This window comes from Mizuhopecten yessoensis, unplaced genomic scaffold (genome assembly GCF_002113885.1).
Source record: "Mizuhopecten yessoensis strain PY_sf001 unplaced genomic scaffold, ASM211388v2 scaffold11009, whole genome shotgun sequence".
Lineage (NCBI taxonomy): Eukaryota > Metazoa > Mollusca > Bivalvia > Pectinida > Pectinidae > Mizuhopecten > Mizuhopecten yessoensis.
Window position 1 is genome coordinate 270,862 of NW_018408833.1, and position 27,908 is coordinate 298,769.

Consider the following 27,908-nt stretch of genomic DNA (forward strand, 5'->3'; position numbering starts at 1 on the left):
CAGTCAAGTGTGTCTGTGTTGTTACTGGGAGGTGACCTGGGCAGAGAAGTTAGTCAAGTGTGTCTGTTGTAACTGGGAGGTGACCTGGGCAGAGAAATCAGTCAAGTATGTCTGGGAGGTGTCCTGGGCGGTGAAATCAGTCAATTGTGTCTGTGTTGTTACTGGGCAGAGAAATCAGTCAAGTGTGTCTGTTGCTACTGGGAGGTGGCCTGGGCAGAAAAATCGGTCAAGTGTGACTGTGAGGTGGCCTTGGTAGAGAAATCAGTCAAGTGTGACTGTTGTGACTGGGAGGTGGCCTTGGCAGAGAAATCAATAAGTAGATTTTCACCTGAATCATATTTCTTTGAGATAGACCTTTAGCAATGTAAACTGTCTATACCTTGTTTGTTCATTACACTGTGTTTAATATCGTCATGAAAGCAAGCATGTGGCTGTGATGATTCGTACACATCAAGAGTAATACAAGGTGTTTGAAAATAAGAAAATAGAAACAAACCAAAAAATATCTACTGTATAAACAACTAAAACATGCCCAATGGCAAGTGTTTTTCATCCAAATGTATGTACACTCAACAATTTACTGGGAGATAGCCCGTCAACAGTCTGTTTGCTGTTAAAAGCTGATGATTGGTCAACCCTGTGTTTGCTGCTGCTAAGACATGGTCTGTTAACACTGGTTCTGTTGGATATTGCCTGTACAGAGACCTTAATTACTCTTTATTGCATGTTTTCCTAGAAGACTTGAAATGATAATAGACCAATACATGATTAAATTCAGTCATTTATTGTAACACGACACATCAATAAGGTATAACTTGTGCATTCAGAATTAATAAGTTGTCAAAAGACTACTTGCCCTAAAGATACTAATTATGTAACATCCTAAATCATGCACATTAGTTAGCTTAACACACTACTCGTTCATAAGGGGAGACAAATCTAATCAAAGCTAGAGGGTTTAGCGTAATCATGATTGACGGAAATGTTTGCTAAAATATTTGACAAATTGCTACATTATTGCCTCAGTAAACAGGTTTTCAACAAATACAGAGAGAAGGAAAAACAATACAGTATACACAGTTGATTAACAAAACGGTAACGGAGTAAGGCTACATTCGCGTATCCTGTGGTTGAAACGGTACGTGTGGCGCAGAAATATTCCACGATAAACGAACGCACTTGGACCGTTCTATAAGCAGAGCTAAAAATGCAGTTTCGGAGAATAATAAACAATGTATCAAGAATATTATGCCCTTCTTTCATGCGTCCACTGAATTACATAACGTATCTTAAAAACTACATGTGACTTGACATTGTTTAGAAAGAAATAATGCAAACTACCAATAGTCAGCATTTTAGTTTCAGTCAGGTACGTCTGGACCCCTCAATCTACACGTGCCAAATTTTCCTAAGGTCAGCCTCGGTCCAGATCTGTGCCTGTCGTTTTCTTTACAGGTTCAACTGGTTCAACCGTTTCAACCGTTTCGGCGAATGTACCCTATGACTATAACAAGGTACTGCATACACATGGGACAAGAAAGGTATCAAAAATTAAAAATGTCTATCATTCATTTTCTAATCTGTACAGTTTATTTTCCGATATCAAGCCACCTTTATTCTCAATAAGAAGTTGGCAACTATTAAAGCAACAACCAGGGATGAAAGCTCTTATCTCCCCTATTCTAGAATCTAACACCGAGTCTGGTGCAAGGAATATAAAGTTCCTGTTCAATAACAATAAAACTACAAGTTAACTATAAGTAAAGTGGCTGGATTGTGAATATAGAAAAGGTCCAACATGTTCCCTACTGGCTACATACAGGATTAGGTGTGAGTGGATTGTTGAGTCATTACATATGAAAATTACGTTTTACTTTCATCTTCACTATCAACTATCGGGTGTTCTGCTTACAAGTATATGACCAAACCTGGACTTTATGTATAAAGTCTGTCACAATACATATCACTTTACACAGGCCACCAAACCTGGACTTTATGTATAAAGTCTGTCTCAATACATATTACTTTACACAGGCCACCAAACCTGGACTTTATGTATAAAGTCTGCCACAATACATATCACTTTACACAGGCCACCAACCCTGGTCGTTATGTATAAAGTCTGTCACAATACATATCCCCCTACACAGGCCACCAAACCTGGTCTTTATGTATAAAGGCTGTCACAATACATATCACTTTACACAGACCACCAAACCTGGTCTTTATGTATAAAGCCTGGCACAATACATATCACTTTACACAGGCCAACAAACCTGGACTTTATGTATAAAGTCTGTCACAATACATATCACTTTACACAGGCCACCAAACCTGATCTTTATGTATAAAGTCTGTCACATTACATATCACTTTACACAGGCCACCAAACCTGGTCTCTATGTATATCACTTTACACAGGCCACCAAACCTGGTCTTTATGTATAAAGTCTGTCACAATACATATCACTTTACACAGGCATATTGTTTTGTATTGCAATACAGAAATGAAATTGCAATATTTTTCAAAGCTTATTTTTATGTATCTGCTAGGTGTTTTATCATTCTAACAAATACATTAAAAAATTACCATAAACAAGTTGTTTAATTGATGGTTGGTTTGCTAAATATCTGAAATGTGTGTGACCCATGTAAAGTTTGATAACATTCTCACAACCATTTTTTCTTTTAAATTGAGTCCTTTTACTATGACAATATTTCTAAACGATACCTGCATGCAAAGACATGTTCTTGCATGTGCAGAACCAAATGAATACATTTTGTACAACAGTATGAACTGCGCCTAGAGTAGCCGATGTAAGGTTAAACCTGCAGACGTTTGTATGAAGCTTCAAAGAGGAAACAATACAGCTATCATTATGACGTTTATCAAATAACTTGTGAACCATCTTAGTAAAATGGCTGTCAAGTTGTTTGATAATAAAATGTAAAATGATTTTACAATGGCAATGAGCAGGTAACTTTCCTATTTAGTGATTTGATTATCAACCGGTTCATTTCATAGCTGCCAGACACAAAATGATTCTTGTAATCACTAATGACCATAAATTATGTAAAAGTACACATGTTTGCATGCAAAACCTCAAATTCCAAATTCATCACAAATCATGGGTAGTCACACAGATTTTCACACAAATAAGTGTATAATGTATTAATGACAATGATCATATATGTATAAATTAAATTACCGTAAGCTGTAATAGTTGAAATATTGACTTTCCAGACACAACATCTTATATATATTCATGTCTATGATCAATAAAGCGTGCATCAAAAATAAAAAATCAGCTTGTTGCCAAAAAATAATGTTTAACTAAAAGTATATTAAAAATTGGTTGTGACTTGAATTTGTTTTTTCATCTTTATACATGATATTAAGTTACAACATAGAATTGTTTTCCCTGAGTTAGCAAAACCATCTAGTAAAAGGGTAATCTGTCAGTATAGGTACTGTAATAACCCTTAAACAATTACTTCCATAACACTTCAATTTTCTCTGAGTAGCACATCCCATACTTATCATCATCTCCCATACATTATACACACAGCTCCAGAATAACGCTACGACTACGGTAACAGTCGTAGGGTACCCGGGTTTAAGTAAGGTATGAACAAATCTAGTATCTGTTCACATTCATATACAAACTGGTTAATACAAAAGGAAGTTTCCTACGTGTACAGGATGTTCGTACAAAGTCAGGATTTACATCCAGGATAAAATGTCTTAATCTGAGAATGATTCGTGTTCACTGTTTGCAATATCATTCTGTGGATGCCCAGTCAATATTAAAACTTTATCATATCACGTCTCACAAACAATTGATCACATAAGAACTTGATCATGTGACACGGAAATTCTGCAGGGGCACCTTCACCTTCTTTTTGATGCTGCTCCACAGCCACTCCACCGTGACACATACACCTGTGGTCGACACCACCTAGAAGTACAAGGTAAGATTATTACATGTAGCTATAGACGACTGGGTCGCATTTACAAATTGTGTAAATGTAAGAGTAAATGTAACTACAGCCAACTGGTAACATTTATAACTTGTATTACCTCAGGTGTACATGTAACTAGACAGCCAGTTACATTTATTACTTCTATTACCTCAGGTCTACATCTTCTATTACCTCAGGTCTACATCTTCTATTACCTCAGGTCTACATCTTCTATTACCTCAGGTCTAATCTTCTATTACCTCAGGTCTACATCTTCTATTACCTCAGGTCTACATCTTCTATTACCTCAGGTCTACATCTTATATTACCTCAGGTCTACATGTCGCTATTAACAACTGATAACATTTATAACATATTTCCTCAGGTCTGCATGTCACTATTAACAACTTGTAACATTTATAACTTCTATTACCTCAGGTCTACATGTAGCTACAGACAACTGGTAACATTTATAGCTTATATTATCTCAGGTCTACATGTCACTATTAACAACTTGTAACATTTATAACTTCTATTATCTCAGGTCTACATGTCACTATTAACAACTGGCAACATTTGTTACTTCTATTATCTCAGGTCTACATGTCACTATTAACAACTGGTAACATTATAACTTATATTACCTCAGGACTTAAAATAACTACAGACAACTAGTAACATTTATAACTTATATTATCTCAGGACTTAATATAACTACAGACAACTAGTAACATTTATTACTTATATTACCTCAGGACTTAAAATAACTACAGACAACTAGTAACATTTATAACTTATATCATCTCAGGACTTAATATAACTACAGACAACTAGTAACATTTATTACTTCTATTACCTCAGGTCTACATGTCACTATAGACAACCAGTAACATTCATTACTCCCATTACCTCAGATTCACATATAGCTATGAACAACTGGTAACATTTATAACCCCATCGGATCGGGAAAAAAACCTCAACCACCTGAGTGAATGTTTGTATTACATTTGCAAACTTACAGATTGTGTGGTGATTATTTTCCTGAAAAGTCATAACTAACTTACCTCCCCTGGTTTAACAATAACATGGGTTGCTGTTTTCTTCTGAAAGTCGTCCACAAGATCTCCATCAAATCTGTAAAGGAAGAAAACATTCATTTTTAAAAAAGACCATATCAATCATTGAATCATTGTTTCTAGTTATAAACAATGTTTTTGTTACAAAGAAATTTATATTTTTGCTAATGATTAAGTTTGTTCGAGGCGAGTACAGAGTATATTTTTGCTAAAGATTAAGTATGTTCGAGGCGAGTACAGAGTACATTTTTGCTAACGATTAAGTTTTTTCGAGGCGAGTACAGAGTACATTTTTGCTAACGATTAAGTTTGTTCGAGGCGAGTACAGAGTACCTTTTTGCTAACGGTTAAGTTTGTTTGAGGCGAGTACAGAGTACATTTTTGCTAATGATTAAGTTTGTTCGAGGCGAGTATAGAATACATTTTTCCTGATCCAATAGGTTCCCTTTACAAGTGAAACATATTAGTTTGTAGAATTTAAGGACACGAAAGGATTTAATATCAATATTTGTAGAAACTGGATTCAAAGAAATAAGAACCTGTCCTTTTGTTTAAGGAGTCCCAGGACTTAAGACTGGCTTAACTACCCTCCAATCCAATTCTTACCCGATGATGTATCGCTTCAGCAGCCTGTATTTGTCTGTGTCTTCAGGCAAGAATATTTTTGTTCCAGAAAACACATTTGGTAATTTCTGCAATGACAAATCATCACATGTAATAATGTGATACTAGTTTAAATAATATAATTGTATGAGTAGACACTACATCCTATTGTTAACAAGATACTTGGAACCCCAAGTAAATAAACATTGTACTGTATATAGTCTTTGACTGCATCATGTTGAAATGTTATGAAAACAATGATCTTCATAAGTAAACACTGCACTTGTATATATGTTGCTGACTACAACAAGTTTTAATGTATTATAAATAATGACTGGTATACTGACTACAACAAGTTTTAATATACAGTTAAAGTATGGGGTTGAGGGATATAGCAAGTTTATGGTGTCCCGAGACCAGGTCTATTTCCCGAGGCGAAGCCGAGGGAAATAGGCATGGTCAAGGGACACCAGAAACTTAGTATATCCCTCAACCCCATACTTTAACCGTTTTATTATACCGATACACACTGGAGAGATAGTTTTAACTAGAAAATATTTGCAAACCATAAGCTGTAAAGCTTCACGTCCCAACTACCCCTTTGATGGCAATGGAGCCAAATGCTTCCGAGTTCGGTAGCAAGTTCCGCCCACTTCGCGCGTCGCTTCCGAGTTCGGTAACAAGCTCCGCCCACCTTTCGCCGGATTGGCTCGGCGGAAACACCCGAGTGTAGGTGTGTTTTAGTTCCCAGACTAACACACAGGACTAAAACACACTCAGGCAAAAGTGGGGATATATTTGATTTAACCGATTACTTTTATATAGAGTAAATAAAGTAGAGGTGTAATAATGTATCATAAACAACGACTGGTATACTGACTACAACAAGTTTAATGTATTATAAACAACGACTGGTATACTGACTACAACAAGTTTAATGTATTATAAACAACGACTGGTATACTGACTACAACAAGTTTTAATGTATTATAAACAACGACTGGTATACTGACTACAACAAGTTTTAATGTATTATAAACAACGACTGGTATACTGACTACAACAAGTTTTAATGTATTATAAACAACGACTGGTATACTGACTACAACAAGTTTTAATGTATTATAAACAACGACTGGTATACTGACTACAACAAGTTTTAATGTATTATAAACAACGACTGGTATACTGACTACAACAAGTTTTAATGTATTATAAACAACGACTGGTATACTGACTACAACAAGTTTTAATGTATTATAAACAACGACTGGTATACTGACTACAACAAGTTTTAATGTATTATAAACAACGACTGGTATACTGACTACAACAAGTTTTAATGTATTATAAACAACGACTGGTATACTGACTACAACAAGTTTTAATGTATTATAAACAACGACTGGTATACTGACTACAACAAGTTTTAATGTATTATAAACAACGACTGGTATACTGACTACAACAAGTTTTAATGTATTATAAACAACGACTGGTATACTGACTACAACAAGTTTTAATGTATTATAAACAACGACTGGTATACTGACTACAACAAGTTTTAATGTATTATAAACAACGACTGGTATACTGACTACAACAAGTTTTAATGTATTATAAACAACGACTGGTATACTGACTACAACAAGTTTTAATGTATTATAAACAACGACTGGTATACTGACTACAACAAGTTTTAATGTATTATAAACAACGACTGGTATACTGACTACAACAAGTTTTAATGTATTATAAACAACGACTGGTATACTGACTACAACAAGTTTTAATGTATTATAAACAACGACTGGTATACTGACTACAACAAGTTTTAATGTATTATAAACAACGACTGGTATACTGACTACAACAAGTTTTAATGTATTATAAACAACGACTGGTATACTGACTACAACAAGTTTTAATGTATTATAAACAACGACTGGTATACTGACTACAACAAGTTTTAATGTATTATAAACAACGACTGGTATACTGACTACAACAAGTTTTAATGTATTATAAACAACGACTGGTATACTGACTACAACAAGTTTTAATGTATTATAAACAACGACTGGTATACTGACTACAACAAGTTTTAATGTATTATAAACAACGACTGGTATACTGACTACAACAAGTTTTAATGTATTATAAACAACGACTGGTATACTGACTACAACAAGTTTTAATGTATTATAAACAACGACTGGTATACTGACTACAACAAGTTTTAATGTATTATAAACAACGACTGGTATACTGACTACAACAAGTTTTAATGTATTATAAACAACGACTGGTATACTGACTACAACAAGTTTTAATGTATTATAAACAACGACTGGTATACTGACTACAACAAGTTTTAATGTATTATAAACAACGACTGGTATACTGACTACAACAAGTTTTAATGTATTATAAACAACGACTGGTATACTGACTACAACATGTTTTAGTGTATTATAAACAACGACTGGTATACTGACTACAACAAGTTTTAATGTATTATAAACAACGACTGGTATACAGACTACAACATGTTTTAATGTATTATAAACAACGACTGGTATACTGACTACAACATGTTTTAGTGTATCATAAACAATGACTGGTATACTAGGTTAAGACCAGTTACTATTGGTACCGTACTACCTGTTGGTTTGACTTAAGTCATGGCCACTAGTTTTGTAGTAGGACGAGGAATAGTGATAAAGATAGTGTCCTCACTGGAGCTCGAACCAGCAACCCTTGGCTTTCCAGCCCGATGCTCTACCGCTGAGCTTAAGGGCTGATGCTTGTAAGGCAACCTAATCAATGCACATTTTTTACACTATTCACCCCTTTTTATCATACTCCAACCCAGGTTCTTAGACTCCCTGCCAAGGTTTCTCCTGCCTTGAACAGGGAGGGTCAACAGCACCAGTTTGTAGTAGGATGAGGAATAGTGATTGAAATAGATCCCCTTGTGGGAATTTCCCTTTAGCTCAGCGGTAGAGCATTGGGCTGGAGAGCCAAGGGTCACAGGTTCAAGCCCCAGCGAGGGCACTATCTTTATCACTATTCCTCGCCCTTCTACAGTTCGAATAACTATCACCTGTTCCGACATGGTCTGGGTGACTGACCAATCTGTTGTCATTGTACTAATGAACATCTCAAATCAATAAGCACATGGCCCATATGCAGTAACAACTTAGCTTCTTCAAGAAATTAAATGTTAAGGAAAAGAACCTGGACTTTACTTCCTTTTGTAGGGTTTCATATGTTAAACTACCAGAACAAGCTATAGAAGCTTGGCTGCCTTAGGTCACTGGGTAGCTTAACATAGTCTGCAGAGAGGTGAGGTTCCATAAAGCAGCTACAGAACATAAGGAGGTGACCTGGGGAATCCACAGCAAAGAGGTGAACAGAGGTCACCCAAGTACATAAAACGAGTAGTGGCCTGTGATAGTTTACAGTGGACTAATGTAGGGTAGCCTACACACTTACATTAATTACACATTAAACATTATTCTGTTCCGTATAACACGGAACAGGACAAAATAAATAACACACGTAAGCACCTAACACTTACCACCCCTGGTTTTGGTTACCTACACACTTACATCCCCTGATTTTGGAAGCCTACACACTTACCCTCCCTGATTTTGGAAGCCTAAAAACGTACCATCTCTGTGTTTGGAAGCCTACACACTTACCCTCCCTTTTGTTGGAAGCCTACACACTTACCCTCCTTGTTGTTAGAAGCCTACACATTTACCCTCCCTTTTGCTGGAAGCCTACACACTTACCCTCCCTGTGTTTGGAAGCATACACACTTACCCTCCCTGTTTTTAGAAGCCTACACACTTACCCTCCCTGTTTTTGGAAGCCTATACACTTACCCTCCCTGTTGTAGGAAGCCTACACACTTACCCTCCCTGTTGTTGGAAGCCTACACACTCCCCTCCCCTGGTTTGGAAGCCTACCCACTTCCCTCCTCTGGTCTGGTTTGGAAGCCTACACACTTACCTCCCCTGGTTTGGAAGCCTACACACTTACCTCCTCTGGTCTGGTTTGGAAGCCTACACACTTACCTCCCCTGGTTTGGAAGCCTACACACTTACCTCCCCTGGTTTGGAAGCCTACACACTTACCTCCCCTGGTTTGGAAGCCTACACACTTACCTCCCCTGGTTTGGGTAGCTTGTTGTCTGTTGGGTGGTAAAACTGCTCTATGTGGGCAGGGTTAGTTTGGTAACAGTCACTTCCATATTTACACACAGGTTTATTAGAGGACTGGAAAAGAAGTTTGCAAATAGATTATCTGAATATGTCTTACTAAGAGATATACAATGTAAATTAATCAAATATTCCATATGCTGGAGATTCCATGGAATTTTGTCCCCAAAAAAATGCCAAAATTTGAATCTCTTTGACATGTTACAATAGCAAGCATAATTGAAACAATGAATAAATATTTTCAAAAGTAACATTCATAATTTAAAATAATGATTTGAAAATTCAATTTGAGGTTTTAAATTTAGATACATACAAGTTCTTATTTGTAATTTCTATGTTTCAGCTTATTAGATTAGCTGACATCAAATCCCAACTGAGTGTACTCTATCTTACCTTCTTCCTTGGCGATTCCTCATCCATTTTCTTTGAAGGAGAACTTTGCGATACTTTTTTCTTTGGTGATGAGGCTTCATCACTATCTTCTGACCTTGACCTTTTTTCACCCCTTTTGACCCAGCCTGTCAGACTCCCCATCTTACTGGGCGTGGTCTTGGAGGGGGTTACAGGTGACGACCCCCGACCTTTGGAGGGTGTAGAAGGTGCTGACCCCCTGTGTTCTGAGTGGCCATTACTATTACCATTGCTGTTGTCATCATTACTGTCCTGGCTCCCTTTCCGTTTGACAGCAGTCTTGCCTTTTTTAGGGCTGGGAAACAGGTCTGTTGTCTCCTTGGATTTCTTAAACAGTTCCTATAAACACAGTAGTCAAGAGAATGTTGTCATGAGAGGTTTTATCACAATACAAGGTTACTGATCAAACCTGTTATATAAAGCTATTCCCAAGAGTGAGGAGCATTATATAAAGCAATATTTTCCAGTGACTCTTTTATTCTTCAGAATTTAACTTTCTGTTAGGACATCTTTTTGATTCTTTAATTGGTAAAAGCTGACCTGTTAGTAGACTCAGAGTTGTGTCTTAAACCATGTTTACCTTTAGCCTTGGGAGATTCGTAGCCTCCTTCCAGCTTTTATCGTCACGAAACTTAGTGATACGGGGAAACCGAATGCTGATGCCATCTGCAGTATGGATCTCGGCCTGAGTAAACTCGGCTCCAGCTATCTCCCATACTGGTGCCTTCTTTGGGTTACGGATCACAAAGTCAGGAATCACTTGCTTTTTTATGTTCAACCAGTCAGGAATCTTACTTGCATCCTTACTTATTTTGATCATATCCATCTTAGTCTGGAGTTCGTCCAGGGTCTTGTCGTCCAGTCCGCTGTGACACTTGGTGACTGTACACCACTGGTCAGTATCAGGGTCATGAACTCCAAACAGGAAAACTGACATGATCCCACCTTTAACAAAGACGATACAGAGAACATATTAAATGTGTGATGACTCTAACTTTAGTCAGCTAACCTGACACGAAGTGCCAGTGGCCTGATGTAATGGTGTAGCGTCCGTCCAGCATCAACCTTTTTCCTTCACCTACAACTTTTGAATAATTATGAGGCCTACAATAATGATTCTTGGCAAGGAGTATGCTCGGAGGTAGGTTTAACTTTTTTTTTTAATGAATTACCTTGATCAATTTTCAAGGTTACAGGAGTCCAAAGGATAAAAAGTTTTGAAGGACTTCTCATGAAAAACATGAGGCAAAGGGTTATGGTATTTGGCCTGTAGCATGCTGGGATCAAGTTTGTTGAAAAATTCCCTATCCAATTTTTGATCACACAACTCTAACTTATTGAAATCTTATAAAAAAGTTAGTATGCTAGTGTCTAGCTTAGTAAATATGAAAATTGTATTCATCCTAACTAGACATAAAATTTCAACAGGCCCTTTTTCCCTGATCAAAGAAAACCTCCAGAACATGTGTTTTACCTTTGTTTCCCGATCCAAAGTAGGCCCCTAATACCACCAGGTCAGCAGAGTCAGCCATTGTGCCCTGTTCCAGGTAGTCCTTCTTTATCTTCAACCAATGTCTCTTCCCTGGCTCATAGATCCCCTACACAAATATATACACTATAAATACTCCACACACATTTACTGGTATACACTATAGATCCCCTACACAAATATATACACTATAAATACTCCACACACATTTACTGGTATACACTATAGATCCCCTACACACATATTTACACTATAAATACTCTACACACATTTACTGGTATACACTATAGATCCCCTACACACATAAAGACAGATATCCAGATCTTTGGCAAGATCATAACATCCAATATCATTTATTAGATCATCAAATTATCCTTAATTGATCGGACAGCGGTCCATAATGCACTAAAACTATTACGTTAAATAAATTATTGTCCAATACTTTTGAAACATTTTTCCAATAGAATAACTTAAAACTTAAATTATATATGGCCCTAGATCTTCATGTTTTCCATGACAAAATATTTCATAATACAAATGTAGCTGTTAGACTTGAAAACAGGAAATACTGTGATCACTTATTGTTATTTTCTCGTCAGTGTTGAAATTGAGACAACCTACAAAGATGGTTTTACGATATTTGTTCTCCAGTGATCTCAAATTCCTGTTACTCATGCTTGGATTTTAAGTCTGCCATACAACAAATCAATCACAGGCATTCGCTTTATTATGGTACAAGGGGAGACCACTCACATTAATGTCCTTGAGAACAAGTCCCTCCAACCCCTGTCTAAACACATCGTTCATCAAGTCCTGTAGGTCATCTGGCTCCTGTACAACAAACCTCAGCATCAGAATCCGGCGTTATGTACCAGGTCAATAATCAATACAGTTCTAAACAGGATAAAGCTATCTTAGCATTTCACAATAAGTCAAAAAATAGTATATATACGGCAAGTGCAGCCATTTTCCACAATGATTCTTTTTACAATTTCAGTTACAAACATGTGTTACACTGGCTTTTTCTATCTTCAATCTCTCTATTGTTTATCAATTATTTGTGATAGCTCCAAGTATGCTAACTATTATTGCAGACAACATAGGGTTCAGTCCCTCTTGATATCAGTAAAGACTGGATTCAATGCATAAATCATTATTAGTCATTTATATCAAACAGTGGAACATGTTTTAACTTCTGACATTCCTCTGAAAACTTTTAGTTGTACTTAGTTTAAGGGAATAGGTACCCTGATATGCTGCATCTCTGAGAACATGATACGATGTTCAATCTCCGTCATATTTTCATGCAGGATTCTTCTTCTAGTCTTTACTGGCCTGTAAATCCATAGAATATTGTCTCAAATACAAATACCACATAATGATTGTTGTCTATTGATAATATAAAGGTCATAGGTATTTAAGTCTAGTGTAAATAACACCAAACATGTATGAATGTAGTTAATTCTAAATGTTTGGGTTTAGGATGGTCGTTATCATTTGAGGTCAACTGAAACATCAACAATTCATAGCTTTAATCCTATCAATCGTCAACCAAACTACCCCAGGTAGCCTAGTTCATTGCTGAAATCTGACATTTCTATGGCTAAAAGAATATCACTACAGAACCAAACTGTCCATTTCTGGGCTTATTTCCATTTGTTCCTCAACCAACTGGTCATTCTATAGCTAAACTCCTGTTACTCCTCAACCAAACTCACAGCTATACATGGCAGAAATCCTGTAATACCCATCAATCGAACAGCCAACTGACCATTCTGTGAAGAAAATAATGTTGCTCCTCAACAATAGCTTTAAACAATGGCTGTTACCAAATTGACCATGTAAATGTCAGTTTGGTTGAGGAGTAACAGGCCAATACCTTGGTTGAAATTCTGTTAGTCCTCCACCAAATCTAACCTGAAATGTTATTACCCCAACAACTAAAAATTTAAACTGACAGTTCTACATCCAAGATTCTTTTAACTATAAATCACCTGAAATTGCAGGATTTTGAATTTTCCTTTTGAAAAAGTCATCACCTAATGAAAGGCAACAGAAAACTCGACCAATAGATGTTTAATGCATAATGCAGCCTTAGTCTCCAAACACTTACAACCCATCAAATGTATTATACATTTGTATTTTGCCTTCCATGAACGGGGTATATCAATATCCTTCATTACAAAGAATGACATAATTATTAATAGGACCCAAACAATGAGCAATCAGATTTGATCATAATACTCTCCCTCTTGTTAATGTAAAGACTTACTTGTCCATGATGTTCTCCCCGTTAATGTGAAGACAGTCAAACACAAACAAGCACACTTTGGCATCATTGAACTGAGCTTTCTGTGAAAAAATAACACAATATACATAAACATTGTTGCTGAAATCTATCTGACAAACCAGTAAGTAAATTTGTATGGTCTAAATTACATAAATTCTGTGAAATATTTTTGGTTTTGAAATAGGAAAAGTGTGGTTGGAGACCAATGAGATACAGATATCGCCAAGTGTTTCCTGTTTATTCAGGGCCCATAAGACAGATTTACCCATGTGTAGTTGGGAGAGGGGGCAATTAGACGCAAATTTACCCTGTTTTGTCTCAGAGAATAAGATACAAATTTACCCAAATCAGATGATAACAAATGAGACATAGATGTCTCCCTTGTGATCAGGAACTAATTCTCTGTACTTATACAGTGACATACCTTGTGGACTCCTAGTGTACCAAAGGGGAGGGGCTTTCCTGTGTTTGTATCCACTAGTAACACCTCTGCGTCCAGAATGAGGTCGTCCGCCGAAGGGAAAGCCTTCGGAATGTATTCCTTAAAGTGCTCCACCTGAAATCAACGATTTATAGATACAATCAGTAAGAATTCATAACCCTGAATCAGTCATATCATTTCCAAAACTTTGTTTATAAACATATTCTTATTACATTAGAGTAGGGGGTTGTATACATTTAAATCCTGCTGTGATAAGTTACTGACCTTGTGTGGTTGTACAGGTTTAAGACTCTGGCTCTGATAAGTAACTGACCTTATGTGGTTGTACAGGTTTAAGACTCCGGCTGTGATAAGTTACTGACCTTATGTGGTTGTACAGGATTAAGACTCCGGCTGTGTTAGTAACTGACCTTATGTGGTTGTACAGGTTTAAGACTCTGGCTGTGATAAGTAACTGACCTTATGTGGTTGTACAGGTTTAAGACTCGGGATGTGATAAGTTACTGACCTTATGTGGTTGTACAGGTTTAAGACTCCGGCTGTGATAAGTAACTGACCTTATGTGGTTGTACAGGTTTAAGACTCCGGCTGAAGTAAGAGAACTTTGGTCCTTTCTTGTGTAGCTGTACCCTTTCACCGTCATACTTAATCTCTGCATAGAAACCTTTGGGACATCTCTTCATGGCAAACTCAACAGATCTACACGCTTCAGCCTAAAACGCACACACCATAATGTAAATAAGATATTCCAATTCACTCAGGTATAAGTTTGGTTTATATTTCATGCCAAATCAGTATATAACAAGAGGCCCAGAGGGCCTGTATCGCTCACCTGAATATGTTTAAAATATACATATGAAATTTCAGAAAGATCCATCCAGTACTTGAGATATAGCGAACACAAACTTCAAACAGAGCCCCACCCCTATGCAACCTAGGGGGGTGGGGTGGGAGTGGGGGTGGGGTGGGGGTCATACCCACCAATTATACAAAATTGAGTCCCCTTGGTCCATTGATGCTCCAGACTAAATAAGGATAAAATCCCATAATCCCGATGGTCGAAGTAGGGTTTTAAAGGTTTTACCTCTATTTCTCCAATTGAGACCCCGCCCTTCTGCCCCCTGGGAGACCACACCCACTGCTTATACAAAATTGTTTCCCCTTTACCCAAAACTGCTTCATACCAAATTTGGACAAAATCCTGTCATTCCTACAGAAGAAGAAGGATTTTGAAGAATTTGCTATGTTTCCCCTATTGGGCCCCTCCATTCTGCCCACAGGGGGCCACAATCGCTGTTTATATGAAATTGAGTCCCTTTTGCCTAAGGATGTTCCTGACTAAATAAGGAAAATATCCCTTAATCCCTATGGTAGAATTGGGATTATAAAGTTTTTACCTATATTTCCCCTATTGGGCCCCACCCCTCAGGTCCCAGAGGGGCCACACCCACCGTTTATACAAAATTGGTTCCCCTTTACCAAGGATGCTCCACACCAAATATGGACCAATTCCTACAGAAGAAGGATTTTAGAGAATAATCTGCTATGTTTCCCCTATTGGGCCCCGCCTCTCAGGCCCCTGGGGGGCCAGGCCCACGGTTTATACAAAATTGGTTCCCCTTTCCCCAAGGATGCTCCACACCAAATATGGACCAAATCCTTTCATTCCTACAGAAGAAGAAGGATTTTAAGGAATAATTTGCTATGTTTCCCCTATTTGGCCGGGACTCTCAGGCCCCTAGGGGCCACACCCACGATTTATTCAAAATTGGTTCCCCTTCACCCAAGGATGCCTCAGACCAAATATGGAACAAATCCTTTCATTCCTACAGAAGAAGGATTTTAAAGAATTTGCTATATTCACCCTAAAGGGCCCTGCCCCTCAGCCCCAAGGGGGGCCAGACCCACGGTTTATACAAAATTTGTACCCCTTTTCCCAAGGATGCTTCAGACCAAATATGAAACAAATCCTTTCATTCCTACAGAAGAAGAAGGATTTTAAAGAATTTCCTATATTTCCCCTATTGGGCCCCGTCCCTCAGCCCCCAGGGGGGCCAGACCCACCATTTATACAAAATTTGTTCCCCTTCCCCAAAGGATGCTTCTGACTAAATTTGGTCAAAATCTGCTCAGTCGTTCATGACTAGTAGCGGTTTAAAGGAAAAGTTGACGGACAGACGACGGACGACGGAAGCTGCGGTATGGCATAAGCTCACCATGGTCCTTCGGACCAGGTGAGCTAAAAAGAGGTTTAACAGCCTGAATTACTCACTTGTAAATGAAACATTTGTTCTCTGTCAAACCACACTGCGGTAAAGGTCAGTTATCTTCAAAACACTTGAAAAATTAACACCAATTCTTACACCACAGAATAGTCCAGTTTTTATGTCATTCAGTAATGAGAGTACTTTTCTCGAGTTAACACATCAATGTTCACGGTAATATGTTCATGTTCTATGCCATGGTATACATACAAGCATCGGTAGAACTGGAGTCATGAGATTAGCCCTGACACTCAGTTTCTTGGCCATCCCAGGTTTACCACCTCCCTCCTCTAAGTTTTGGCGGACCCGGTCAACAACATCCTGGAGATCCCTCGAGGCCTGGAACGCTGCGTAGGCATTGGGGTCTAAACCTTCAAGACTACAACAGAGACACAACACCTAATCCTTCTGGTTTCCGTCATACATACCTTGTCTAAACCCTCTGATGTATAACCAATCTGATTAAAATCATATCCTACGTTCTCTACGCATCGTGATACGTAGAGAACGTAGGATATGATTTTAATCAGATTGGTGTATAACAGACTTAGCATTTAAAACCTCCTGTCTACAACATGGTATCTAAACCCTCCTGTCTACAACATGGTATCTAAACCCTCCTATCTACACCACGGTATCTAAACCCTCCTGTCTACAACATGGTATCTAAACCCTCCTGTCTACACCATGGTATCTAAACCCTCCTATCTACACTGGACATATAGCCCCTCTACCGTCTTGTTTACAGCACACTAAGTGTCTAAACCCTTCAGGTTACAGCAAACGTATATTCACATGACATAAATATTAGCAAAGTCACATAAGAAAACTATATAAACTACAGCAGAATTTTGTATGATTTTTTTCTCATTAAGACTTTACATGTGTTTAGCTCCAGCGTTGATCCTCAAGTCATATTTTACCTTTTTTCTCATTAAGACTTACATGTGTTTAGCTCCAGCGTTGATCCTCAGGTCATATTTTACCCTTTTTCTCATTAAGACTTACATGTGTTTAGCTCCAGCGTTGATCCTCAAGTCATGTTTTACCAGCCGTATGACCATCTTCAGGTCGTTTAGTGTACATCTACAAAAAGACATGAAAACAGAATTCAGTAGCATGTATCTCTTACTTAAAATTGGCCTACCTGGTTTTAATTCCTGTAAACAAGTACAAGTCAGATTGACACATTGTTTATCGCATATAAAAGTCATTCTTTTTAATATAGTTACTCGGTTTTTTATATGTGTACACTGTGGCGCCAAATATACCATCAAGTATCAATTCATTTTTTAATTGTTGGTTATGTTTGAAAATATTATATATTAAAGCTATTTTGTTAAAATACTTATATATTTGGTATTATTTCTATGGAAAGTGTTTTTAAATTGCTTAGTGATTAATTTTATGAATAAAGCCTAAGTTTTACCTATTTTTGTGCATATTTAACTTTTGTAGCCTATTATTATATTATAAAGTTGAACGAATGGAAATCTAGGAGATCCCTATCAATATTTAATTTCTAATATTTTAGCCAAAACTTCCAAATTCAACTGATTTAAAGTTGTTTTTGTTTAATTTCTACTTCATTTTTAATTTATACATTTTTGTACATGTATTTTGATGTATTTGAAGATAATAAAAGTGTAATATTTCTGATGTAAATAGTATAGTATAGTACATTTGTAAAAGCCATTAATTTTCATTTGCCTGAGAGTATGCGACTAGCTGTGAAACTGAACATGTTTGTCCTCTGGTTAACTTTGTTGATTTCTATGATTCCGTATCTGGTTAATATTTACCGTTTTGCTATTTTTGTGAGAATCCTCTGCTGGTCATCTTCCTTTGTTACAAGCGAGAGTTCCTCGAGTAAATAGTCCACCTGAAACAAAGCAGTGGTTTAATGTCATAAAACTGTTTTATTTTGCATTGATATGCATCAACTTAAATATCCTATCACCTGGCAATATGTTGCCTCCTGTTTTTTTCTGAAATTGTCTACTTCACTTTTTTACTGCATTTTTTGGGGAATGACTGCTTTCTTGGAATAGGACAATATATTGTGCATCACCTATTTATATCCAGAAAACTTTTTTTTTTTGGTCAACATTCCAGGAAGCAAATTTCACGTTTCTTACTGTATAAACATTAGCCTTAAATATAACAAGGAAACATAAAATTCTAACATACATCTACTGGTATACCTAACTAAGACTTGAAGGGTAGTCACAAAGACCGTACCTGTTGTAATGTCAGTGCACTTTTCTTTGCGGGCATCAAACTTTTACTCTGTTCAAAAAATATCTTCACCGTCTCGGCAACATCTCCCTACAAAAGAAAATACAATTTGACATATATATATATTTAATTCTTCTGAAAATGTTTATCGTCACAAAAAGTGGTTTCAAATGGAATTTTAACACTGGGAAGATGGATAATTGTACATGCTTCGGAGAGAGCACTTTCAAAAGTCCTTATTTTTAAGAATCTTCCTATAGATTTTGGTAAGATTGGAACATTCTGGAATTGAAATTTTTAAACCACAATTGAAACTTGAATACATCCATATATTTTTACATTGAGAAAATAGATTGTCAGATTATAACAGTTATGTACCTGATCAAGATCAGCCACCATTGCCTGCAGACTGGTTCCAAAGATCTAAAACACATAATAGAATTCTGATGATAGGTGACAGTTTTCAATTAAAGTGAACATTTGAAATATGTTATCACATAAACATTGTTCTGATATTATGAAACCTAATTTACATTTGTAAACTTACATGTTGACATGTGACCCACATTATATCAATGCTGTAAATTTACATGTTGACATGTGACCCACATTATATTAATGCTGTAAACTTACATGTTGACGTGTGAACCACATTATATCAATGCTGTACACTTACATGTTGACATGTGACCCACATTATATAAATACTGTAAACTTACATGTTGACATGCGACCCACATTATATCAATGCTGTAAATTTACATGTTGACATGTGACCCACATTATATTAATGCTGTAAACTTACATTCCCACATTATATCAATGCTGTAAATTTACATGTTGACATGTGACCCACATTATATTAATGCTGTAAACTTACATTCCCACATTATATCAATGCTGTAAATTTACATGTTGACATGTGACCCACATTATATTAATGCTGTAAACTTACATGTTGAGATGTGACCCACATTATATCAATGCTGTACACTTACATGTTTACATGTGACCCACATTATATCAATACTGTAATCTTACATGTTGACATGTGATCCACACTATATCAATGCTGTAAACTTACATTTTGACATGTGACCCACATTATATTAATGCTGTAAACTTACATGTTGAGATGTGACCCACATTATATCAATGATGTAAACTTACATGTTGAAATGTGACCCACATTATATCAATGATGTAAACTTACATGTTGAAATGTGACCCACATTATATCAATGCTGTAAACTTTCATACCCACATTATATCAATGCTGTACACTTACATGTTTACATGTGACCCACATTATATCAATAATGTAAACTTACATGTTGACATGTCACCCACATTATATCAATGCTGTACACTTACATGTTGACATGTGACCCGCATTATATCAATGCTGTAAACTTAAATGTTGACATGTGACCCACATTACATCAATGCTGTAAACTTACATGTCGACATGTGACCCACATTATATAAATGCTGTAAACTTACATGTTGAAATGTGACCCACATTATATCAATGATGTAAACTTACATGTTGAAATGTGACCCACATTATATCAATGCTGTAAATTTACATGTTGACATGTGACCCACATTACATCAATGCTGTAAACTTACATGTTGAAATGTGACCCACATTATATCAATGCTGTAAATTTACATGTTGACATGTGACCCACATTATATCATTGCTGTAAACTTACATGTTGACATGCGACCCACATTATATCAATGCTGTACACTTACATGTTGACATGTGACCCACATTATATAAAGGCTGTAAACTTACATGTTGACATGCGACCCACATTATATCAATGCTGTAAATTTACATGTTGACATGTGACCCACATTACATCAATGCTGTAAACTTACATGTTGAAATGTGACCCACATTATATCAATGCTGTAAACTTACATGTTGACATGTGCCCCACAATATATCAATGCAAATTTATAAATGTGTCTACTACATTGACGTGATTAACGTTAAGTTAGGAGGAATCATGAAAAATGACTTGTGTCATGCTAAGTTTACAGGGAAATCCCAAGATTACAGATCAAAATGCTCTAAAGAGAAACTGCTTTTTTGAAATATTAAAAGGTTACATGGGTCATGATAGGTTAAATGGGTCATATATTTAGTGGTTTCATAAAACTAAAGGTATTTAAATTTGCTGATTTTAAACACCAAAACATTTACCTGACTAAATAATTTGACAAGTTGCTTGTTGTTCAGGTTGTATACTCGTTTCACAACTCCTGGCAGTAGCAGCTTCAGAAGTAGATAGGTGTTACCTGTGTAGCCCTCTGTAACAAATAACAATAGAAGTAGATAGGTGTTACCTGTGTAGCTCTCTGTAACACATAACAATAGAAGTAGATAGGTGTTACCTGTGTAGCTCTCTGTAACAAATAACAATAGAAGTAGATAGGTGTTACCTGTGTAGCCCTCTGTAACACATAACAACAGAAGTAGATAGGTGTTACCTGTGTAGCCCTCTGTAACACATAACAATAGAAGTAGATAGGGTTACCTGTGTAGCTCTCTGTAACACATAACAATAGAATGTACGTAGAGATTATATTAAGTGCTAACATTGAAATACAGAAGAGCTGTAAACATAAATTCATACTGTTTTGTTTTTAACGCTTTCACCCCTAAGTAACTTTAGTAGACTCTACCATGCATTTATCTGGATGAGTCCATTATGGTCTACAGTGGTGAAAGGATTAAGGTTTCTCATACACATACCAGTAACACACCTGCACTCTACATGTAGATATGCTAATGATAACTATTTCCTATTGACTAAAAACCTTTTTCTACTATATGGTTCTTAAAAGTTTTCTGTTGTTTGGCCTTTTATAAATTACACATTGACTGAGAGAAAGCTTGTGAATGTTGCTTGCTGGAGCTTAGTGTAATTTAAAGAATAGGAAAAGATGGAGCAACAACATCTAGATTCTATTCTTTGTGTTGACATTCTGTGATGGAGTGCTAGTGAATACCATTTGGTATCCATCTTCAATTCCTACTACAATCACTTATGAACCACAACTATCCTTGCCATGCGGATTCTCCCAAATTAAATGATTTTGAGGCAGCAAGATCAGCCCAGGACAGAAACACTTGGAGAGGACTTGTCCATGGCCCTATTCTCCACTCGGAGAGACAGAAACACATGGAGAGGACTTGTCCATGGCCCTATTCTCCACTTAGAGAGACAGAAACACATGGAGAGGACTTGTACATGGCCCTATTCTCCACTCAGAGAGACAGAAACACATGGAGAGGACTTGTCCATGGCCCTATTCTCCACTTGGACAGACAGAAACACATCGAGAGGACTTGTACATGGCCCTATTCTCCACTTGGAGAGACAGAAACACATGGAGAGGACTTGTCCATGGCCCTATTCTCCACTCAGAGAGACAGAAACACTTGGAGAGGACTTGTCCATGGCCTTATTCTCCACTGAGAGAGAAGGAATTAAGACAAGTAAGTCAAATAAATTTTGAAAGTTTGGCAATAATGGGAATGAACTAACCTCCAGTCGTTCCTTTGGTGAGGTATTTTGAGACCAGAGCAGTCTTGGAGTTGTAACTACTCTCATCAGCAATTTCAGCAGATAGACGTCGGAATTCACGGAATGCATCATCTCGCTCCCCATTATCATCCGGCATCTTGGAGGATGTTGAGGGCACAACAGCTGGAAGTAAGGTCAGGGGATACATTCTCTAATGATATCAAGCCTATTGTTTATAAATGAATACAGACATACATTTTGTTAGAGATAAAACAAGACTAAATCGGTCTATCTACAATGGACATTTTGAACTCCATTACACCCACAGGGACTTGACACATTCCTATGACCCAGAATGAAAAACAATACCCCATGGTCCGACCCCAGATCACTTATTATTATGAAAAAAAATACCCCATGGTCCGACCCCCAGATCACTTATAATAAGTTATCTGGGGGTCGGACCATGGGGTATTATTTTTCATTCTGGGACATAGGAACGTGTCAAGTCCCTGTGATTACACCAGTACATTAAAATTTAATGGGAAAAAACGTTTTTCTTTTGGAATAAGAAAATAAGATTGCCAGTACCTATTAATGAATGGTTTAACTATACGAAGAAACAAGAATAATCAGTGTCTGATTTTTTTTTAAATTAGTAGCACAGAACCATCTTCTTCATTGTAAGATCTAGATCTGTGAAACAAAGTATCATCTTTGTTATTGCAAGATCTAGAAAAGTGTAGCATATAGCACCAATGTTGTTAATGTAAGATCAAGAAATGTAATTATCTTAAGATATGTAAAGCATAGTACCATCTTCCTCATCATCATTGTAAGATTTAGCTGGGGTAAACTTGGCAGCAGCTGGAGAGGCAACAACCTTTTTGGGAGTCACAGCCTTTGGAGTTTTCTTGCTTGGTGTTTTAGAATTTCCAAGGTTTTCTGTGAAAGAAAAAAAGAAAACAAAAACATGAAATATCACTGAATCATATTTTTATCAATATGACAAATTGTTTTAAATATTGTGATTTCGCTTGTGTCAACACAGAAAATAAGCATGCTTAGATCCATTTATTTTGTTTTGTTGTAATTTATTTTGAGGATGGAAACAGTTATTTCAGGTATGTGTCTTTTTTATGAATACTTATTTTATTATACGCATTAGTGGTATACCAGCTAAAAAATGGATTTAGTTTTTTTTCTGCTTATAAAAATGGATCTATTGGGATTTAAATACAAACAAATGTTTTTGGGAAGGATAATTAATATTAGGGTAGCAAAATATTTCTTCAGTATTCTCATGAAAAAATTGTATTACCTTATTAAAAATTACAATGGAAAATTAGTTCCATATTTTCTTGGATGAACCTATTAAACTGACAATTTAGTATTTACTACAGAAAGTAAAATGAAAATAGAGAGTGAATTTCTTCAATTAGAAATGTGTTCTGAATTACAGTAGCTTTCATATATTTACAATCTTTATGTCCCTATAAAAAGCTACATTTCTACAAAATATATTTCAAACTTTGCTGAAATAATTATGAATGTATTTATTTTAATAGGAATTGGGACGATGTGTATGCAAACAGAAAAAGTGAGGTAATCCTGTTTAGCCATACAAGGCCACCCAAGGCATGCTCGATTTGTACTAACAAGGTAAACAGAAAGCTGACCAGCTAGGCCTAACTTAGCTTGATTGGAATAATGGTGCATTGGCAAGCTACCCTAATCAAGCAGGCCAGTCTCGTTTACCTTTTCCAGTGGCCTATGGTTTTGCAACACATTTCCATTTCTAGCATTACATATATGATGATACTCAATAGACTTTTCTCATTAATGTACTAATTAATGTACTATCATTTTTATCAAAATTATTCTCATTACATTAGAAACACACTGAACGTTTTTTGGAAATGTTCTATTAACTTAAAGGAGAAATGTGGATAGATTGAATGTCAACACTCTAGTAACCTTTTATTAGCTTGTTGATCATATCTTTATCTTCCTGTTGAATTTCTGAAAATCCTTCCATGTCATCAGGTTCTTCTATTTTCTTGGTCGTAGCGCGGGCTCGCTTGAAAGTGTTGAAGATACAGCTAGGGTGATACCACTGCTTCATGTCTCCATCCCCACCAAACGGATTGGCGGTCACTTTCCCAATCCTCAAAGAACCCTTTTCAATCTTCGTCTTACAGCCCTTACAACCAGACGTGCCGAGCTTTGCGTATCCAATAACATATCTATTATCAGCCATTTTACAGTAATTCTTGGTTCTCGACAAAGTCAAAGTGGTCCAAGGGGCTGATTTCCTTGTCAACAAATTGTTACTAAAGTTTGAATCACAGGTAAAATTGGTAAGACATGACTGTGTTACAATACTCGTAGGTGACTTTACCGGAGCTGAAGATAAGCTAATGTATCTAGATATTCTGTATAAACAGAAAACACCCCTTTGATACCTTAGCATGAAATTACTTCACTCCACATTCAACAAGGAATTGTTTCACTCTGCCTTGCACAAAACCTCCATCATCTGTGAAAGAAAACAAAAAAAGGAAAATGTGGTGTGTTATCTACACATAAACACACACCATATATGTATATATATATGAACATAAGATTATTATGAATACTAAAATACATAAGCATTGATTTTTTTTAGTGTATATAAGTGAAATAAGAAGTTATGCTTAGACTATTCTATATAAAGTTTCTCTAGCTCCACCCCTTAAAGTAAATAAATGGTAATAATATGGATAATAAATAAATACATTTTGGATCTGCAAATGTTGTATGTTGAAAAGGGGTGTCAGGTTGTTTACCCTAAATCCTGTTTGTCCCTGGTAGCTTCGCACTCTGCTTATATAAGTTGTTTTGCCCAAAAAATATTCTTAGGCATATATAATTAAGTCCTGTTTTAGTTATGTAGGTATATGTAGCTACACATACATGAAATTCCCCTGACAACATAATTGTTCTTAAAAAATGAAAAAAATACCTCTTTTTTAATTGTTAAAAAACATTTCAACAAGTATGCATTTATAACTAAAATATATATACAATTACATACTAGTATGCGAACAGCATTTGGGCAAAACGCCCAGGATGTGTTTAAAACTAGCTCTTACAACATTGAATTTTGCTGTGGGGATTTTATATTTACCACTTTTGTTGACAGTGCATAAAGAAACCCCGCATGCGCTGGTTAGGTACATCCATTTCAACTGTTTAATCATGCATAACTCAATCTGTTTTATCTACATGTAGCAACGTTTATATCGAATGTCAAAAGATATCGTCTTTAAAACTGGGTGATGACATCGCTAACGATTGCCTTAGCCATGTACCTTAGTAACTTTTGTAAAGAGCGTGGTCTTCGGTCTTTGTTTTTACTTCAACAAGATGAAGCACGGAAACTACTGTTCCTGGTAAGAAGTTCCACGAACATGTCATGGAAATTTTAGCATGTATCTTTGATAAAATGGGGAAATTTCAACTTGTATGAAATAAACATTAAGCATACAAACCATATTACCTGTATAAATGCTAAACAAGCAAGTTTTGTTATTGCAGACACCCTCGGTTATTTGAAGAAAGTTTTCTATCCTTCAATGATAAAGAGTTACAATATAGGCTAAAGTTTAGTAAGGGTTGCTTCCCTTTGTAAGACAAAACACAGTGTAAAGTTCACAGTCTGAACACAGTTGAAATTACTTGATTTAAGTTGATAACATATGATAAATAAGAATTAAAATATATATATATTAATATTCACTGTGTACAAACTACAAACTATTAGATCATCTGGACAGACATAGGGTACTAACATCTCTGAACCACGGAATTAGATTAGATTATCTAAGTCAATATCTGAACCATGGTTTCCGATCAGGATACTCCTGTGAAACACAACTCATTACCACCATTGACGACCTACTGAAATATTTTGACCGTGGCAAAGTGGACATGGCAATACTTGACTTCTCCAAGGCCTTTGACACAGTTCCCAATGACAGACTACTCCACAAGCTGGATTCATATGGGATCAGAGGCCCTCTGCACCAATGGCTAAAAACCTTCCTAACTTAAAGGAAGATGCGGAGGGTAGCAATAGAGGGAGAACTCTCTGAAAATCCATTTTATTGAGCTTTCTCTTCATCTCCACATTTAAGCGAATTTTTGACGTTATTGCCATAGTTGTTTTGACCATTTAGCTTGCTATGATAATTACATATAAGTGTTACCAACAGAAATAGTATAACCCATAACGTTATAGTTGGGTGCCGAATTTCGTCAAAGAGGGACGAAAAACGAAGGAAATACAATTACCAAAATTGAAAAACAAAGCAAATGAACACAGAACCCTTTGGGAAAAGAACATAACGTGAAAGACATTTATTGTGTGAGTAACGTTACAGTTAAATCCAAGAATTACATGTAACATTTTCAAATATAGGAATTTGAACAATTAAAAAAACTTTCTCCCTTCTTCATGAGTATAAGCCCTCTATTATTTAAACAATAACTGGTTGTCTGGATGTAATTATTGTTGATATAATTACAAGTGTCCTCTGGCAAATCCCATAAAACCGGCCACCTGTAATTATATCAACAAAAATTACATCCAGACAACCAGGTATTTTTTATATTTACATATTTTTCTTTTTTAAGACATATTCCTACAAAAACCATTTGCCCTGCCTCAAAATACATTTCAGGCGGCCATTTTGTTCAGGCAGTTGTAATTATAGCCTATATAATTACACTTGCCCTCTAACACTGTTGTAATGGGACGGCGCGGGGGCAAATGTGAATATACAGTGATAAACTCATTACAAACACCGTGACACTTTATATGTTAATAAAACTGCGCATTTGCATAGAAATAAGAGAAAGTCTCAGCTGTTAGTCGGAAAGGCCCGATGCATGTGATGAATGTAACGCGACGCACCTGTAAATATTTAATTGGTATGCTAGAAACACAAATAATTCATCAGCTGTTCATGTAAAAACTTTTTAATTTATCATGTTAAATTGCTGCGAGAAAGTAGAAAATAGTACAAGAATGTGCCGTCTTTCATGTAAACCGTTTAAGTATCGATGTATTGCAGAGCTTAATTACTGAATTTCAGCTAAGTATATCTATGTCAATTTTATGGTGTTGAGTCCATCTAATTTGTTGTTTAATCATATTTGTGGCGCATTCTATGTTTACACACTGTAAGTATTGATTAAACCACATGAAAATGGCAAAGAACTCTTTTAATACGGTGCAATATTGTACAGTACTGATAACGTCCAATATGATCTCGTTTTCTATCGATTTGCATTTGTGGTGATATGTATAACTTG

The 27,908-nt window shown here is 36.3% G+C and overlaps 1 protein-coding gene across 4 annotated transcripts; it reads right to left on the bottom strand.

Annotated features, from left to right (window-relative positions):
- Positions 1–2,140: 2,140 nt before the first annotated feature.
- LOC110464557 (DNA ligase 3-like) lies at positions 2,141–26,176 on the bottom strand. Of its 4 annotated transcripts, none has more exons than XR_002464510.1 (23): positions 26,092–26,176; positions 24,528–25,089; positions 23,367–23,495; positions 22,572–22,733; positions 21,224–21,330; positions 19,384–19,428; positions 19,009–19,095; positions 18,570–18,649; positions 17,776–17,853; positions 16,978–17,146; positions 15,061–15,216; positions 14,486–14,617; positions 14,044–14,123; positions 13,019–13,106; positions 12,525–12,602; positions 11,757–11,880; positions 10,863–11,227; positions 10,265–10,621; positions 9,818–9,928; positions 5,646–5,731; positions 5,028–5,097; positions 2,432–3,959; positions 2,141–2,334 (listed from the first exon to the last, which is right to left on the bottom strand). XR_002464510.1 is itself a non-coding variant. In XM_021519829.1 (22 exons), the coding sequence occupies exons 2-22, from the start codon at positions 25,021–25,023 to the stop codon at positions 3,861–3,863; spliced, it is 3,099 nt and encodes a 1,032-aa protein (XP_021375504.1). In that variant the 5' UTR covers positions 25,024–25,089; positions 26,092–26,176; the 3' UTR covers positions 2,141–3,860. The 4 variants fall into 4 exon arrangements, 1 of the variants encoding a protein (XP_021375504.1); XR_002464508.1 differs by having other exon boundaries at positions 2,141–2,392; XR_002464509.1 differs by having other exon boundaries at positions 2,141–2,392; positions 26,084–26,154.
- Between the last annotated feature and the right edge of the window lie 1,732 nt (positions 26,177–27,908).

Coding starts and splice junctions, on each gene's coding strand:
- LOC110464557 (XM_021519829.1), bottom strand. CDS start 25,023: ATGCTAAGGTATCAAAGGGGTGTTTTCTGTTTATACAGAATATCTAGA. Junction 17,147..17,775: donor AACGCTGGAGCTAAACACAT/GTAAGTCTTAAT, acceptor TCTCTGTTGTAG/TCTTGAAGGTTTAGACCCCA. Junction 5,732..9,817: donor AGCTACCCAAACCAGGGGAG/GTAAGTGTGTAG, acceptor TTGTCATTGCAG/AAATTACCAAATGTGTTTTC.